The 16,462-nt window shown below is 43.7% G+C and overlaps 2 protein-coding genes across 3 annotated transcripts in view; one reads left to right on the top strand and one right to left on the bottom strand.

Annotated features, from left to right (window-relative positions):
• Positions 1–16,462, top strand: part of MCPH1 (microcephalin 1) — a 1,086,437-nt gene that overhangs the window by 604,327 nt on the left and 465,648 nt on the right. The gene's annotated exons all lie outside the window — the stretch shown is intronic.
• Positions 1–16,462, bottom strand: part of ANGPT2 (angiopoietin 2) — a 183,957-nt gene that overhangs the window by 50,523 nt on the left and 116,972 nt on the right. The window contains exons 4-5 of the mRNA XM_069235812.1: positions 15,725–15,957; positions 2,596–2,726 (exon numbers count right to left, since the gene is read on the bottom strand). Coding sequence (XP_069091913.1) covers positions 2,596–2,726; positions 15,725–15,957 — 364 coding nt within the window. The remainder of the gene's footprint in view (positions 1–2,595; positions 2,727–15,724; positions 15,958–16,462) is intronic.

The following is a 16,462-nucleotide window of genomic DNA, read 5'->3' as shown; positions in this document are numbered from 1 at the left end:
GACAGGACACTTCCACTGTACAAACGGTTGCAAGCTCATAAACAATTTGTTTATGAGACCTCTGGGAGGTCAAAGGTGGTGTAAAGAGGAAGAGCAGAAAAAAACATATACAGACACTGGGAAGTTATGCCAAGTGAACGGGGGTCATTCTGTTTCCTGGCTGGAATGGTAATTTAATGCGACACTGACATCTTGAACAGAACAAAATGGGAACACATGTACTGCAGAATTGAAAACAATTATGTGCTTTGATAAAAAAAAAGAAGTCAGTCTGCGAATCTTCCAGAAACGTGCTCAGAGAATAGCTTTCGTTTCTGCAGATCTGCTCCTAAAACACTTCATCCTTTAAAATTAAATATAGGAGCTCTTTTATATCTTTTGAAATAGTCCCTTGATAGCTGAGATAATTTTGGAAGAACCATTGCCACTATAAGCAAAATTGCCCAGGGCTAGCGCTGAAACACTTAATCACGCTTTGATTGTGCCACGATAGCATGGGCTAGTGTTTTACACTACTCTCTCACTGAAAGGAAGTCTGTTGCTTAACACACACATCATGAAGCGCTTTTATATGTATTCATCATGTAAGAGAGCGCGTTGTGTCCCTTCAGAGCAGCAAGTAGAGCCGTGCCATACTCGGATAGGTGTACGTGGGCCCCTTAGGTGTACGAGAACACCCCCAGGTGTACGTGAGCATCCTCCCCCCCAGGACTATTTGAGCCCACGCTGAGGCCAGTTTACACAGTGAAATCACTCCAGCTCTTTTTTTTACCAGTGTCTTGATTAGTTTAACTCAGGCAACAAGTAAGCAACTAACTTCATAGATTAGGCTGTATTATAGAATACGTGAACTATAAATAAATCAACGTTCATGATAAATCACAAAGCTTAACTCACGAAAAGAAAAGAACGAATAAACTGGAAGCAAATGCAAAAGGAACATAAACCATCTTTTTCAACAGTGAACTGTGCCTGAGATTGCATGTCTGTCACATTACTGTACCAAATATGTACAGCCGAACCCTGCGGACAAAGGGGTTGATCGGAGAGGCCCTGCCTGTAAAATATGCTTTGATTTAGAAATTGAGATGCCACAGAGCCTAATCTGAGGGAGACCCGCCACAAATTCTTGTCGTCAAGGTAAAGTAACTAGTTTCAAGCCTGGCTGGTTACAATGGCAAGGGTTTTCTGAGACCTTTACGAGTCACATCCTGGGCACCATTGAGTGGTCCAAGGCAGGACAGGTCATCAGATTTACATCCAGTATTTTAGGGGTGTGGGTCGTCCGTTGGCCAATAGAGGTGGTATTCCCTTTTATGGATTATCATTACCACACACAAACGAACTGCAGGTTTCGTGTGTACAGTAGTTTGGGTCTAAATATACACCTGCTTGAGCTAGACTGCAAGAAATTCCAGCGGTCACAGAGCAGCCCTGTCCCTTTAACTCTTTACTGCGAGAAAATAACCTTAGCCCAAAGCTAAACTTGACAAAGTTATGTAGAAGTTAAGGATGTTCATAATTGTTCACATCGTGTTTTAACACCTATGCATGGTGTAACCTTTCTAGTAGTCGTGAATCTTAACATTTTGTTTGTTACGACTGTGCCTTTAGCAGAAACTCCATTCAGATTTTTGTCAGTGCTGTGACCTGTGTATTATCATCAGAAAGTAATATTTCCTATCTAATAAATAGTGCTGAAAGTGTTTGTAGTTTGCCAAGTGTCTAAGTTAAGAAGTATTACGGACCAATATGATTTTACTTGGTCTAACACACTTTTGGTGAGAAACTGCATATTAACAGTGGTCAATAAAAATTCTCAACCTAACCAACAGTTTCAGCATGTCTTCCACCTTTATCCGAGCTGCACTGAATTATAGGGAGCCATATTCATTTAGCATGTATTGTTGCAAAGTTTTTCATTCTAAAAAACATTTTCGAAAAAGGTCTAGGTATTTGCTCAAGTATGGTAGGTAGTTCACCAGATGGATGATGTGGCACTGCCTTACCCAGACAGTTCTATTTTGAGTTTTCTGCCCTCTAGGCTGCCTCTTTCAGCAAAGTACCTCACGCTTTCAAGGCAATAGCTCCTTTGATGAGAAAAACAATCAACAGTCAGACCATCATTCCATGGCAACATGGTGGATTGGATGCAACGTTTTACATTTTCCAAACACAGACCAACTAAATAGGTGTCTGTCCTCAGAAAATGTCAAATGAATGTCCTAACATGCTGAGATTTTTATCCCTGAACGCTAGGGGCACTTCATGCACTTTGGCTGAATTGAACTTCCATGGTTTCCATAGGGGCTCCAGCAAGCAAAAAAGCTAGCCTGCCTTCAGATGCCATTTCTACCCGTGTTTTGACCACTGTCAGCGTTTTCCCGATGGTGGACCAGTGACTCTACCTTTGGGAAAATAGACATCCTGACAATTAAATTAGGCAGGGGATGCACAAGGTAGAAAAAGGGGCATCCAACAGTTTATGGGCAGGCGTTGCGCTACTCCCCACCTCTAAATCACACTAGTCCTTAACTGCAAATTGGCAAAACACATTTGACCTCATTGTGCAAAGTTTGAGGAAGGATGTCCTACCTTAGTGTTGTCTGTTGTATTGTCGAGAGTTAAGGTGTAGATGCCGCTGGTGGTAAGCCCCGATTTGTAAGCTTGAGCGCAGTCTCTAAAACTGAGTTGCTCCTCTTTAGTCAAAAAAGAAGTCTTGACAGCTAAAATTAAGGTAAACAATTTTTAGTCTACTTGGTGCAGAACATAGTAGAACAAGAAAGAAGTATTTAAAAGAACAAAAAGTAACTCAGGCCACTGAACGTCAATATGCTTGTAATACAAGTCTTAAATAAAAATGAACTGTAATAGACAATTTAGAGATAAAACTGTACGGGTGCTTTATAGCAAGCTGGTGTATTTATGTCAAGTCTGCAATCACAGGAAAATATAATCTTATTGATACAACGGAAATGTACAATTTGTTTTAAATTACTGCAATCTGAAAACATAGTTTTAACAAAAGTATAGCTACAAGCAATAATAATAAAGAATTGGAAAAATATTGGACAAGGAAAGTGCTAGCCCACCCTGAAGTGAATTTCGTTTTGGAAATGTACATTCGATCAGGCAAAATGGTGTCGCACACAGTGCAAGAAAGCCAGTGACTGAAGTGAGCTTACCCACTACAATATGGCTTAGTGGGTAGGCAAAATGTGAATGGCAGTTGAATAGACAAATGGATGCAGAAAGTGAGTCCAAAGCTTCTCTATGTAGCTATATATGTATATTTATGAATCGGAAGGTCTGGCATTAGCCAATACCTTTCCATTTGCTACAATGGACAGCCAGCCCTCTTCATCCACTGGTATGTTTTTGTGCTATTTACATTTGTCTTATTTACACTACAACATACACCATAGGATAGTGAGTCAGCCCACTTCAGCAATTGGCTAACTTAATTGTTAGTGACAGCATTCTGATCTTTCAAAAAGAGCACATCCGCACAAAGTAGTTCCCTTCTCCACCAGGAACTGTCATGCCAAAGTGTGGTTTAAGATGTCAAAAACAAAAATAGTTTTGATTTTAGTAAAAGTTTACTTTTTCATTTTAATTTGGTATTTGCCCAGCATCTCCCCAGAAATAAAGCTTTACAAAAAACATGAAAAAAGAAGCATTCACAAAGGTGATGGCTGGCTGGCGACCAACAACTGAACTACTCGATTTGCCAGTGCTTGTTATGATTATATAAAGCCGTTGAGACAGCTAAAGCGGTCTGTAGGAATTGCCCTAAACAGGGTTCACTATGCAACAGAAGCATCTAAATTAGTCAAATTAAAAATAAAACAGGGCTGCAAGCTAGGATAATACAACTGTTTCTGTCTGGCACATGCTATTCAAAAGCGAGGTCTAGATAAAAAAAAACCTGTTTGCTTGAGCGGTTTACATTTTGTTAACAGATTTGGTTGTGAGCTAAAGAATGCATGTTATCTATCTACAACACTATAAACAGTATTTGCGTATTGTGAACACAGTGTCATAACCAAGGTGCTGGCCAATAATACAGAAAATTCCACAGAGCTAGCATAGGTAAGCAGAGAAGCCAAACAGGAACAGTTGTGCAGGCGCGAGACTGTCAACAACACAGAAACATAACAGGAAGCTTCTGCTTCCTACTCTTTTCTTCAGCAGCCATGTTTCTGTTTTACTGCTTTCATTGTATACCAGCGGAAATATTGATATGCGCACTTGTGCACCGTTGTTGTGAAAAGGTGGTCACAGGTAATCTCTTAAACTACACAGCTTTGAAACTTCAAAAGTCATTGGAGCAATTTAAAAAGCACTACAAATCTGTAATACCGTTATCGTTTTTAGGCAGTTCATATAAAGCAAAAGGTAGCACTTTATATCAGTAAAGTCTGTATTTTGAAAGGGGTAATTTGCTACGTCTAGGTCCACGTTGAATTCAGGAGCTTCACATTTGAAATCAGGGCGAGATATTTTCACTGCCTTGTAGTTAAGTTCTCACTGCAACTGAGTGCACCTCTTATATGACAAAACACCCAAGAAGCATGCTTGATGACCTGAGCAAATTAGGAAATGAAAGACAACCCTTAATAAGGGCCTACGACCTCCTGACCTGGCAATTCAAAAGGTGCCATTTACTCTTTGCTGGCTTCCTAGTAACCAGTGTAATATCCATACTTCACAATCAGTGATGCAGGCCCTCTGGAAGCATGTAATTTATAGGCTCTGGTTACAGTTAGTGCTACTTTACTAGTAAATTAAAGATGCCATTTGGGTATAAGCCAGTGTTAACATGTTTTAGGGGAGGAGCGCATGCACTTTAGCATTAGTTAGCAGGGGTAAAATGTGCAGAGTCCTAAGGTCAGCAAAACCTGGAGGTCTGAAGGCAAAAAGTTCAGGGAAAATAACATCAAGGTTGTGAGGTCTAACAGTATACCTCCCAGTTCAGGGTCAAAGCTTGCTTGTGCTTCATAGACCGTTTACATTCCACTTCCAAACATGACAAACAAAAATACAAGGAGTTTGCTTCTACCCTTGTTGTCACAATATTTTATACACATTCAAAGGACTGAAGCTTTGGTGCCCATAGGCTGTGGCGCAAAAGGAGCTGGAGATGAGCATACAACACAGTTAAACACGAGGTTCTCACAGAGTGCAGGAGTTGTTATGGTAAGCTGAACCATACAGGAAACCCAGGCAGGAAAGGTACTCCTGTATATGCCAAAAGTACCTTCTGGGTTGTACCTTGTCTCCCACACAGGACCCTGATTTACACAGTATGTCCAAATGCTCTCTCACTGCTATCAAATGGTCTGGTAGGAGGAGTGGGTTCTAACATTTGGGTGGCTGGAGTGTGGCACAAAAGAGTAAGCTAGACTTCCCCCCTCTGCTATAGCTATGCTTTATCCTATAGTGTTAAGCTAATGGGATGGGAGAGGAGATTTATTTGAGGGAAAATGAGGGTGAATTCCTTTGGACCCCCTTCTCTCGATGCAACATCCTATCGCCCTGTTGAGGAGGGGTGGTTTCTTACATTGGTAACCCCAGGCTACGCCAAACACAAAATATGGGGAGAACTTCAACAGGAAACATAAAAAATAAGGATAGGATATCTAGCACATATAGCTGTGGACTATTATTCCTACAATAAGTTAACAGAATCCAAGCTGAGCTGTATTTACTAGTAACATTATTTTCTGCACTGCTGGGTTAGACAGAGGTCCTCATTACCCTTTTTAATACTAGGATTTGCCCTCCCTGACTGTTCTATTTTTATTCTTTTATTTTGTTTAGATTTTGAAAAGGCAATGACGCTCCTCATGAAGGTCTCAGTTAGAAATCTTCGTTATTACAATTCAGTTTGTAAGACGGGTCTTCCTGGCTGCTAACCAACATCTATGACATTCAGACCCAAGTCCTGCTTTTTCTGTCCCTCCCAATTCAAAATTCAGTTCTGACAGCAGTGAACTCTTCTCTTTGGGTGTACTACAATAGTCTTTATTTATTTGCAACTAACAACATACCGTAAACTGCTGGCTATGAGCATCCTGTCTTCTTAACCCCACCATGAGGTGCAGAAAGATCATCCCAACTTAACCGGCCCTGCCATGGAAGTAACTGGCCTAAGAATCAAATTTAACATGATGGGTATTTTACACAGTGCATTTTAGAGATGCATCTTCTTATTTGTGGGACTTTTCTTCCTAACCTATCAAACAGTTATTGTTCTTGTAGAATGGATGGGCTTTTTCAGGCAGTAGCTGACATTTTAGGGGAACCTTTATATTATCTTCTCAGTGTTTAGGTGATTCCATGTAGTTTTTGGTGGTTATCATAACCAAATGTGCATCTTGGGCAACACAAGATGGTGCCAGAAGATAAAGCATCCTACGTTGGAGACACAGGCAGGTGAAAACTACTGGAAACAAGTATTGGCAAAGCAAGTAGGTCTCGCCTGTACAAGAGCTATCAGCTTTGGCAATGTGTTTCTGCCATGTTGTACATCAGTGGGGCTGCTGTTCAGCATGGCTAAAAGTTAGTGGAATGGAGGGTATTAGAGGGGAGTGAGGGAGTAGAGTGCTGTAGAGTGGAGTAGGGGGAGTAGATTGTCGTAGAGTTGAGTGGAGGAAAATACAGTTCAGTGGCAGAGAGTGCCGTGGGGTGGAATAGAGTGGGGTGGCCTGGAGTGGACTGAGGTAGTGTGGTGGATTGGAGTAGAGAAGGGTGGACTGAAAGGAGTGGGGTGGATTGCAATGGGGTGATGTGGATTGGAGTGGGATGACTAGATAGGACTGGGGTGGGTGGATTGGACTGAAGTGATAGGACTAGGGTCGGGTGAATTGGATTGGGGTGGTTTTGAGTGGGGTGAATTGTAGTGGATGGATCAGATTCGGCTAGAGAAGGGAGGATTGGAGTGGACTGGAGTTGGGTGGATAGGCTTTTTTTATTGAAGTGGGGCAGGCTAGTGGGGTGGAGTGGATTGTGGAGTGGCTTGGACTGAAGTTGAGTGGATGGATTAGAGTGGGGCGGGGTAGGGTGGATTGGGTAGAGTAGGGTTGATTGGTCTAGAGTAGAATGGGGTGGGGTGGATTGGATTGGAGTGGGGTTGACTGGATTGAAGTGGGGTGGGGTGGGTTGGAATGGGCCGTGGTAGATTGGAGTGAGGTGAATTGGATTAGAGTGGGGTGGATTGGACTGGAGTGGGGTGGATTGGTCTAGAGTGGACAGGAGGGGGTGAAACTGAGTAAGGTAGAATTGAGTTGAATGGATTAGATTGCCTGGAGTAGACTGGATTGGGGTGGATTGGATTGTGGCAGATTGGATTGGGGTTGGGTGGATTGGATTTTTTGGGAACGGGGTGGGGTGGATTGGAATGGAGTGGAATGGAATGGATTTGAGTAGGGTGGATTGTGGTGGATTGGATTAGACTGGAGTGGGTTGACTTGGATTGGATTTGCGTGGATTGGAATGGAGTGGGGTGGACTGGATTGAGTGGATTGGTTTGGGTGGATTGGGTTGACGTGGGGTGGACTGGATTGGTGTGGGGTTGGATTAAGGTGGTTTAGAGTGGGGTGGATTGGGCAGGAGTGGGGTAGATTACGCTGGATTGTATTGATTGGAGTGGGGTCGGTTAAGGTGAATTGGACTGTACTGGGATAGACTGGAGTGGGTTGGAGTGGTGAGGGCTGAACTTGGGTATTGTGGATTGGATTGGGGTGGATTGCAGTAGAGTGAAGTGGTGTGGGCTGGACTTCAGTAGAGTGGGGTGGATTGAAGTAGAGTGTGGTAGATTGGAGTACAGTGGGGTAGATCGGAGAACAGCGGGGTGGATTGCAGGTGAGAGGATAGCACTGGATTACAGTGGGGAGGACTGGAGTAGAGTGTGGTGATGTGGATTGGAGTAGTGTGAGGTGGATTGGAGTGGGGTGGATTGAAATGGAATGAGGTGGACTGGATGGGCTGGATTGGATTGTGGTGTGGTAAGGTGGATTGGAGTGAGGTGGAATACATTGGGGTGTGGTGGATTGGATTGGTGTGGGGTGAAATGGATTGAGTGGGGTGAATTGGATTGGAGTGGCATTGGCTCCAGTGGGGTAGGGAGGAATGGAGTGAGATGGATTGGATTGGGTGGAATGGGGTGCGGTGGATTGGACTGGGATGGGATGATCTGGATTGGGGTGGGGTGGACTAGATGGGTGTGAAGTGCAGTGGATTGGATTGGATTGGTTTGGAGTGGGATGGATTGGAGTGAGCTGGATTAAGATGAATTTGGGTGATTAAGGTGGATTGGAGTGGGATAGACGGATGCATTGGGTGGATTGGAGTGGGTGGGTGGATTGGGTTGGGTGGACTGGATTGGACTGGGGTGAGTTGGATTGGAATGGGTTTGATTGGAGTGAGGTGGGGTGGGCTGGAGTGGGATGGGTTGAACTGGAATAGGGTGGATTGGACTGCGGTGAGGTGGGCTGAATTGGATGGGTTGGATTGTGGTGAATTAGAGTGGGGTAGATTGGATTGGGGCAGATTTGATTGCTGTGGGTGGATTGTGGTGGATTGGAGTGGGATGAATTGGTATGGACTGCGGTGAATTGGGATGGAGTGGGGTGGATTGGATTGGGGTGAGGTGGACCAGATTGTAGCCTGCGGTCTGGAGTGGTGCAGATTGCTTTTTATTGAAGTGCGATAGATTGTTTTGGATTGGAATGGGGTACATTGTTTTGGATTGGAGTGGGGCAGATTGGAATGGGGGAGATTGTTTGGATTGGGGCAGACTGTTTTAGAAGGGAGTAGGGCAGATTGGAGTGGAGCAGATTGTTGTGGTTTGCAGTGGGGCAGATTTGAGCTGAGCAGATTGTTGTGCATTGGAGGGGGTGCAGATTGGTTTGGGGCAGATTGTTTTGGATTGGAGTGGACAGACTGGAGTAAGGCAGATTATTATGGATTGGAGTTGGGGCTGTTTTGGATTGGAATGTGGCAGATTGTTGTGGATTGGAGTGGGGCAGACTGTTTTGGATTGGAGTGGGGTATATTGGAATTGGGGCAATAGTTTTGTATTGGAGTGGGGCATATTGTTTTGGACTGGAGTGGACATGATTGTTTTGGATTAGAGTGGAGCGAGAGGAGTGGGGCCGATTTCTTTGGATTGGAGTCGGCAGATTGTTTTGGATTGGAATGGGGAAGATTGTTTTAGCTAGGAGTGGGTCAGGTTGAAGTGGGGCAGATTGTTTTGGATTGTGGTGGGTGGATATTTTGGATTGTAGTGGGCCATATTATTTTGGATTGAAGTAGAGCAAATGGTTTTGGATTGAAGTGGGCAGGCTGTTTTTGGATTGGAGTAGGCAGATTGTTTTGGATTGGAGTGGGGCAAATTGGAGTGGGGCAGATTGTTTTGGATTGGAGTAGGGCAGATTGTGTTGGTTTGGGGTGGATTGAAGTAGGGTGGATCGTGGTGAGGAGGTATGTGGTGGAGTGGGGTTTTGTGGATTGGAGTGGGACAGATTGTTTTGGATTGGAGTAGGCAGATTGTTTTAGATTGGAGATGGGCTGACTGTTTTGGATTCGAGTGGGGCAGATTGCTTTGGGTTGGTATGGGGCCGGCTGAAGTGGGGCAGATTGTTTTGGATTGGAGTGGGGCAGATTGTTTTGGATTGCTGTATTGGAGTGGACAGTTTTTAATTGGAGTGGGGCAGATGGTTTTGGATTGGAGTGAGGCAGATTTGAATGGGGGAGGTGGAGAGGATTGGAGTGTGGTGGACTGGAGTAGATTGGGGTGAGTGGTTTGGATTGGAGTGGGGTGGATTGGGGCCTACTGCACGATTATGTGTTAAAGTACAATTTAGAAAATTACACATAAGAATTTAGAACAAGGTAATAATCATCTTTCGAGAACAATGCCCACAAGCAAAATTAAAATATGAGCGCAAGTGAGAAAAGAAGTCTTTGCAAAATAAAAAAAGTTAACTATAGAAAATATCATTTTTCAGGATTTTTTGTCCTGCTGGGCACGTTTTTGCCTTTCGCTCGCCTACAGTTTGCAGGGAACTAGAAGTTAAAAAACAAGACGAGTGTAAAGTGAGAAAAGAAGGCTTGGCAAAAGAAAAAAGTTAACTATAGAAAATACATCTTTGCAGTTTTGTTTGTCCTTCTGGGCACGTTTTTGCTAGTCACAAGCCTTCTGTTTGCAGGGCACTAGAAGTTAAAAAAAGAAAATAGTACTTAAATCATATTGTGAGCAGTGGACGGCACTGATTATGTAAATTCAATCAGTGCTCCACCGATGGTAACAGAAATTATATTGCCTCCAGTGACGAATTACGAAGCTACGGGCAGGTTCCAAGCCCTTTTCTAACTACAACTTAAGAGTGCCTAAAAGGTGTAGCCAATTGGATCGATTGTAATTTTTTTCAGCCAGAATCCCTCCTCCCCCAGTTAAGCTTTGGTGGCCGGCTGAAATGAACCTCTTCCCGGTGCTGGCATCAATTGTGAAGAATTTAGGCATGCAGTTTGACTCCGACCGTTCCTTTTAAGCCAAGTTCAAGCAGATCATCTCTTTCTGCTTTCTGTAGCTGAAATACATCAGGAAATTGTTACATCTGCTTCCAGCTGAGACCCACAAAACTCGATTCATGCCCTTGTGAATTTCCCCCTGGAATATGCCAACAGCCACTACCTGGATTCTCCTGAGTTTTTGATCGATAGACTCCAGAAAATACAGAATGTGGCTGCTAGGCTGATCTGGCGGATTCCTTTCCGTCACCACATCTTGCTGCTTTTAAATCAGTTACACTGGCTTCCTGTGATAAAAACAATTGAGTTTAAAGCGCTTACATTGGCATATAGAGCCTTGGATGGCAAAGGCCTTTGTTACCTGAGAAACAGACTGGGCTGGTATGTACAAGAGACATCCTTGTGATCTAATCACCTCCGATTTATGAGTATCTCCAGGTTTGTTAAAATTTGTGGTGGTTGGAGATTGTAGGAAGGTAGCCTCTTTCTAGACTTGTTACCCCACTTTTGGCCTGTTTGTGAGTATATGTTATGGTGTTTTTACTGTCTCACTGGGATCCTGCTAGCCAGGGCCTAGTGCTCATAGTGAAAACCCTATGTTGCCAGTGTGTCTGATATGTGTCACTGGGATCCTGCTAGCCAGGACCCCAGTACTCATAGGTTTGTGGCCTATTTGTGTTCCCTGTGTGGGGCCTAACTGTATCATTGAGGCTCTGCTAACCAGAAACTCAGTTTTTATGCTCTTCTCTGCTTTTAAAATTGTCACTGCAGGCTAGAGACTAATTTCACCAATTTTGATTGGCACACTGGAACACCCTAATAATTACCTAGTATATGGTACCTAGGTACCTAGCGTATTGGGGTTCCAGGAGATCCCTATGGGCTGCAGCATTTCTTTTGCCGCCCATAGGGAGCTCAGACAATTCTTACACAGGACTGCCACTGCAGCATGAGTGAAATAACCTCCACGTTATTTCACAGTCATTTTACACTGCACTTAAGTAACTTATAAGTCACCTATATGTCTAACCCTCACTTAGTGAAGGTTAGGAGCAAAGTTACTTAGTGTGTGGACACCCTGGCACTAGCCAAGGTGCCCCCACATTGTTCACGGCAATTTCCCCGGACTTTGTGAGTGCGGGGACACCATTACACGCGTGCACTACATATAGGTCAATACCTATATGCAGCGTCACCATGGTAGCTCCGAACATGACCATGTAACATGTCTAGGATCATGCATCCCGGGCCTCCATCATAGAGCCCAGGTACTGGCAAACTAACTTTCCGGGGTCTCCTCTGCAGCTACCGCTGCTGCCAACCTCTCAGACAGGTTTCTTCCCCCCTGGGGCCTGGGCAGCCCAGTCCCAGGAAGGCAGAACAAAGGATTTCCTCTGAGAGAGGGTGTTACACCCTCTCCCTTTGGAAATAGGTGTGAAGGGCCTGGGAGGAGTAGCCTCTCCTGGCCTCTGGAAATGCTTTGAAGGGCACAGATGGTGCCCTCCTTACATAAGCCAGTCTACACCGGTTCAGGGATCCCCCCAGCCCTGCTCTGGCACGGAACTGGACAAAGGAAAGGGGAGTGACCACTCCCCTGACCAGCACCTCCCAGAGGAGGTGCCCAGAGCTCCTCCAGTGTGTCCCAGACCTCTGCAATCTTGGATGCAGAGGTGTGAGGGCACAATGGACAGCTCTGAGTGGCCAGTGCCAGCAGGTGACGTCAGAGACCCCTCCTGATAGGTGCTTACCTTTCTCTGTAGCCAATCCTCCTCTGTGGGCTATTTAGGGTCTCTCCTGTGGGCATCTCACCAGATAACGAATGCAAGAGTTCACCAGAGTTCCTCTGCACTTCCCTCTTTGACTTCTGCCAAGGATCGACCGCTGACTGCTCCGCCTGCATAACCGCAACAGAGTAGCAAGAAGACTACCAGCAACACTGTAGTGCCTCATCCTGCCTGCTTTCTCGACTGTTTCCTGGTGGTGCATGCTCTGAGGGCTGTCTGCCTTCACCCTGCACTGGAAGCCAAGAAGAAATCTCCTGTGGGTCGACAGAATCTTCCCCCTGCTAACGCAAGCACCAAACTTTCTGCATCACCGGTCCTCTGGGTCCCCCCTCATCCTGATGAGCGTGGTCCCTGGAACACAGGAGCTGGGTCCAAGTGCCCTTCTGTCCAAATTTGGTGGAGGTAAGTCCTTGCCTCCCCACACCAGACAGTAATCCTGTGTACTGCGTGAACTGCAGCTGCTAGGGCTTCTGTGCAGTTTTGCAAGACTTCCTTTCTGCACAGCCTAGCCCAGGTCCCCGGCACTCTGTCCTGCATTGCCCAACTCGCTGAGTTGGACTCCGACGTCGTGGGACCCTCTTTTGTTGCTCTGAGTCGACTGTCGTCCTCAGATCTTCTAAGTGCCTGTTCAGGTGCTTCTGCGGGTGCTGCCTGCTTCTGCGTGGGCTGTCTGTGTTGCTGAGCGCCCTCTCTGTCTCGTCCTCCAAGGGGCGACCTCCTGGTCCTTCCTGTGCCCTAGCAGCACCCAAAATCCTCATCCACGACTCTTGCAGCTAGCAAGGCTTGTTTGCGGTCTTTCTGCATGGAAACAACTCTGCATCCTCTAGCACACCTTCTGACCAAATGAGAAGTTCCTGGCACCTTCCGTTGTTGCAGAATCTTCGGCTTCTTCCACCCGGAGGCAGCCCTTTTGCGCCTTCATCTGGGGTTTAGTGGGCTCCTGCCCCCCCGGACACTTGTGTGACTCTTGGACTTGGTCCCCTTACTTTACAGGTCCTCGGGTCCAGGAATCCGTCTTCAGTGTTTTGAAGTCAGTTGTTGTCCTTGCAGAATCCCTATCTCGACTTTACTGTCTTTCTGGGGTAGTATGGTAACTTTACTCCTACGTTTCAGGGTCTTTGGGTAGAGTATCTTGGACACCCTTAGTGTTTTCTTAAACTCCCTGTGACCCTCTTCACAGTACACTAGGCCTGGGGTCCATTTGTGGTTCGCATTCCACTTTTGGAGTATATGGTTTGTGTTGCCCCTAGGCCTATTTCTCCCTATTTCTCCCTATTGTGTTCTACATTGTTTGCACTACTTCTCTAACTGTTACTTACCTGATTTTGGTTTGTTTGTGTATATTTTGTGTATATTACTTACCTCCTAAGGGAGTATATCCTCTGAGATACTTCTGGCATATTGTCACTAAAATAAAGTACCTTTAATTTTAGTAACTCGGAGTATTGTGTTTTCTTATGATATAGTGCTAAGTGATATAAGTGCTGTAGTAGGAGCTTTGCATGTCTCCTAGTTCAGCCTAAGCTGCTCTGCTATAGCTACCTCTATCAGCCTAAGCTGTTAGAACACCTATAATCTACTAATAAGGGATAACTGGACCTGGCACAAGGTGTAAGTACCACAAGGTACCCACTATAAGCCAGGACAGCCTCCTACAGAGATCATTTACTGTTCTGACAGCAAGGCTTTGGAATTCCTTGCCAATTAAATTCTGCACGTCCGAATCTGAGCAAGTTTTCAGGAAAGAATTAAAAACCTGGCTTTTTAGCCAAAATTAAATGTGCTATCTTGGCCGCATTCTCAGTTTCTGCTTTGGAGCTCCGAGATGCTTCTGCCGAAGCAGCCATGCACCGTACAAATGTCATTGATTGATTGATTGACTGATGAGTAACCTGGGCAACTGCATTTTGATACATTTATTTAATTTGCATCATCTTGTTTTTTTCACAGTACAATAAGCCATGATTTGGAAGCTATTTCTCCCTGCCTGCCATCTTGTTTCCTTGCTTTCTGAGCTTCTAATGTGATAAATATACATGGTACTAATAGCCAATGGAATTTAAATGTTACAACTTTTGACTGCATTAATCATAGTTGTAATTTAAATAAACCTATTTAATTATAAAAGACTCGTACAGTAGTCTTGGTGCTACAGGCATTATATTTCAACGGTGCGCTGTCCTTAACTGTGACTAGATGAAGAGCATCTGTGGATTTCAGAGACATTCTTGCTTTTTGAATAATAGTGGCATGGTTAAGACTTGGCCGCAGATTCATTTGAAATCCCAAGAATTCACATTCCCATGAATGTCATCTCAGCATTTTATGCCATGTAGTCCTATTATACTAATCCTCACTGAAACTACCACCCCAGCCTTCTACTATTTCTTTATCCATGCAATGGTATTGTACTAGTGCCAAAATGTAGGCTTGTGTTTGGCCACAGACATCTTTTCTCCAAAAGCGACACACATTGTATTTGTGTGGGCAGTATTTTGGTATTTTGTAGTACAAATGTTCACCGGGTGGCAATACCACAATTAGAGAAAATCTATCCAGCTTTGAGGACAATAATTCAGTTCCCTTTTTTTGCCTATTACACTTGATTCCAGGGATATAGCTAGTTCTAGGCATTTACCATTTTGGAAGTAAAAGAAACTGAAGCATGGGGATAAAAAGTCATTTACCAGGATAGCCATCTTTGGTAAACCGATAAAGCAAGAATTAGACCTTAAATCTCCTGGCTTACACATGCCAACCCAAGCACTGAAGCAGAACAGTATACAAATGTTTAATTGTGTGTTGCCAGTTAATTACATGTAGGTCTTATTATGGGCTATATAAACTGATTTTTATGCAATATAACATTTCCAGAAAACAATCTTTCTTCAATGGAAATTCCTTGAGTACAATAACTGGACTTCTGCTGTAATATGTCATCACAGTTATAAGTCCTTAAAAACTATATACTTCAAAATTGGATTTTCCCATGCGTTATAAGCAAAGAACTTTCCAAAAAGATTTCCTCGTGCTGTAATCTGCTTCAAGAATAAGAGATTTGTACATAGAACGAGCAACATTAAAAAAAATACATTATCCTTTTCCCCACGCATTAGTGAAGCCATTCAAATCATGCCAAACTGAACATTATTTTAACATCTGAAGGATGCACCTTCTCTGCCAGTGTTATGTATAGAGAACTAAAAAATTAATTTCAACTGTCAGTGGTCCCTTTACATTTACCAGTTTAGAAACGTATACTTTTGTTTATACCACCTGAAGAAGAAGAGTCACAAGGCTATCAAAGTTACTTTCTCATTTCACTCAATATATGACTGCCGAGCATCAATACCATAGACCTCGCTACTTGGGTGCCAATGGCAGGATTACTTTCTCCAACTTACAGTTTGGAGGCGTCATCATGGTGAGCAGATTGTGAACAGTCTCCATGAGGTCCTGTTGCTGCTTTTGAAGAAATGAGTTGTTAACAGTCGCTGATATTAACTGCTTCTCGAGCTCCTCAATGATTGAATTCTGTCTAGACACCAGCAGTTGAAGTTGATCTTTCTCATCTTTCATTGACTGGATCTGCACTGTGTGCTTATCTTCCAAGTCAAGGACTTTCTTCTCTAAAAAGCTGATCAAGAAAAAAAAATATGTTGGCAAATCCTCAATTTTTTTCTGCCCGTAAGAAATATGTTGTTCCATTACACAATGCTAGCTTCTGCAGAATATTTAATTTGCTTTATTAAACAAGCGATAAAATGTTATTGCAAAAACAACAATTTAAAATATTGGCATGGTGAATGTGATCTTTCCATTACATGTAAGAAAACTATTTAATGAAGATTAAAATATCGTCTAGGTATGAACATTAGGTCGAATTTTCAGTCATCTAAACTGTGAACCTCGAGTTGTGTTCACTTTACTTCCTTCTGCAAAAATCCTGTTTGTAAAGTAACTATGGAGCTTAGTGCAAAAGTTTACATAAGAAGTTGTATAGTTAATTAGAAAAGTGACACATTCCATTTAGCAAGTAGAAAAACACAGTTGATCTCAATGTAATTTAACATAAGGTTACTACAAATAAATATCAAGGAAAGGCACGAGTGATTTATCTCCGCTGATTTCCATGCAGTATA

Source organism: Pleurodeles waltl, chromosome 5 (genome assembly GCF_031143425.1).
Source record: "Pleurodeles waltl isolate 20211129_DDA chromosome 5, aPleWal1.hap1.20221129, whole genome shotgun sequence".
Taxonomy (NCBI): Eukaryota; Metazoa; Chordata; class Amphibia; order Caudata; family Salamandridae; genus Pleurodeles; species Pleurodeles waltl.
This window is presented reverse-complemented; position numbering and strand designations above follow the sequence as displayed.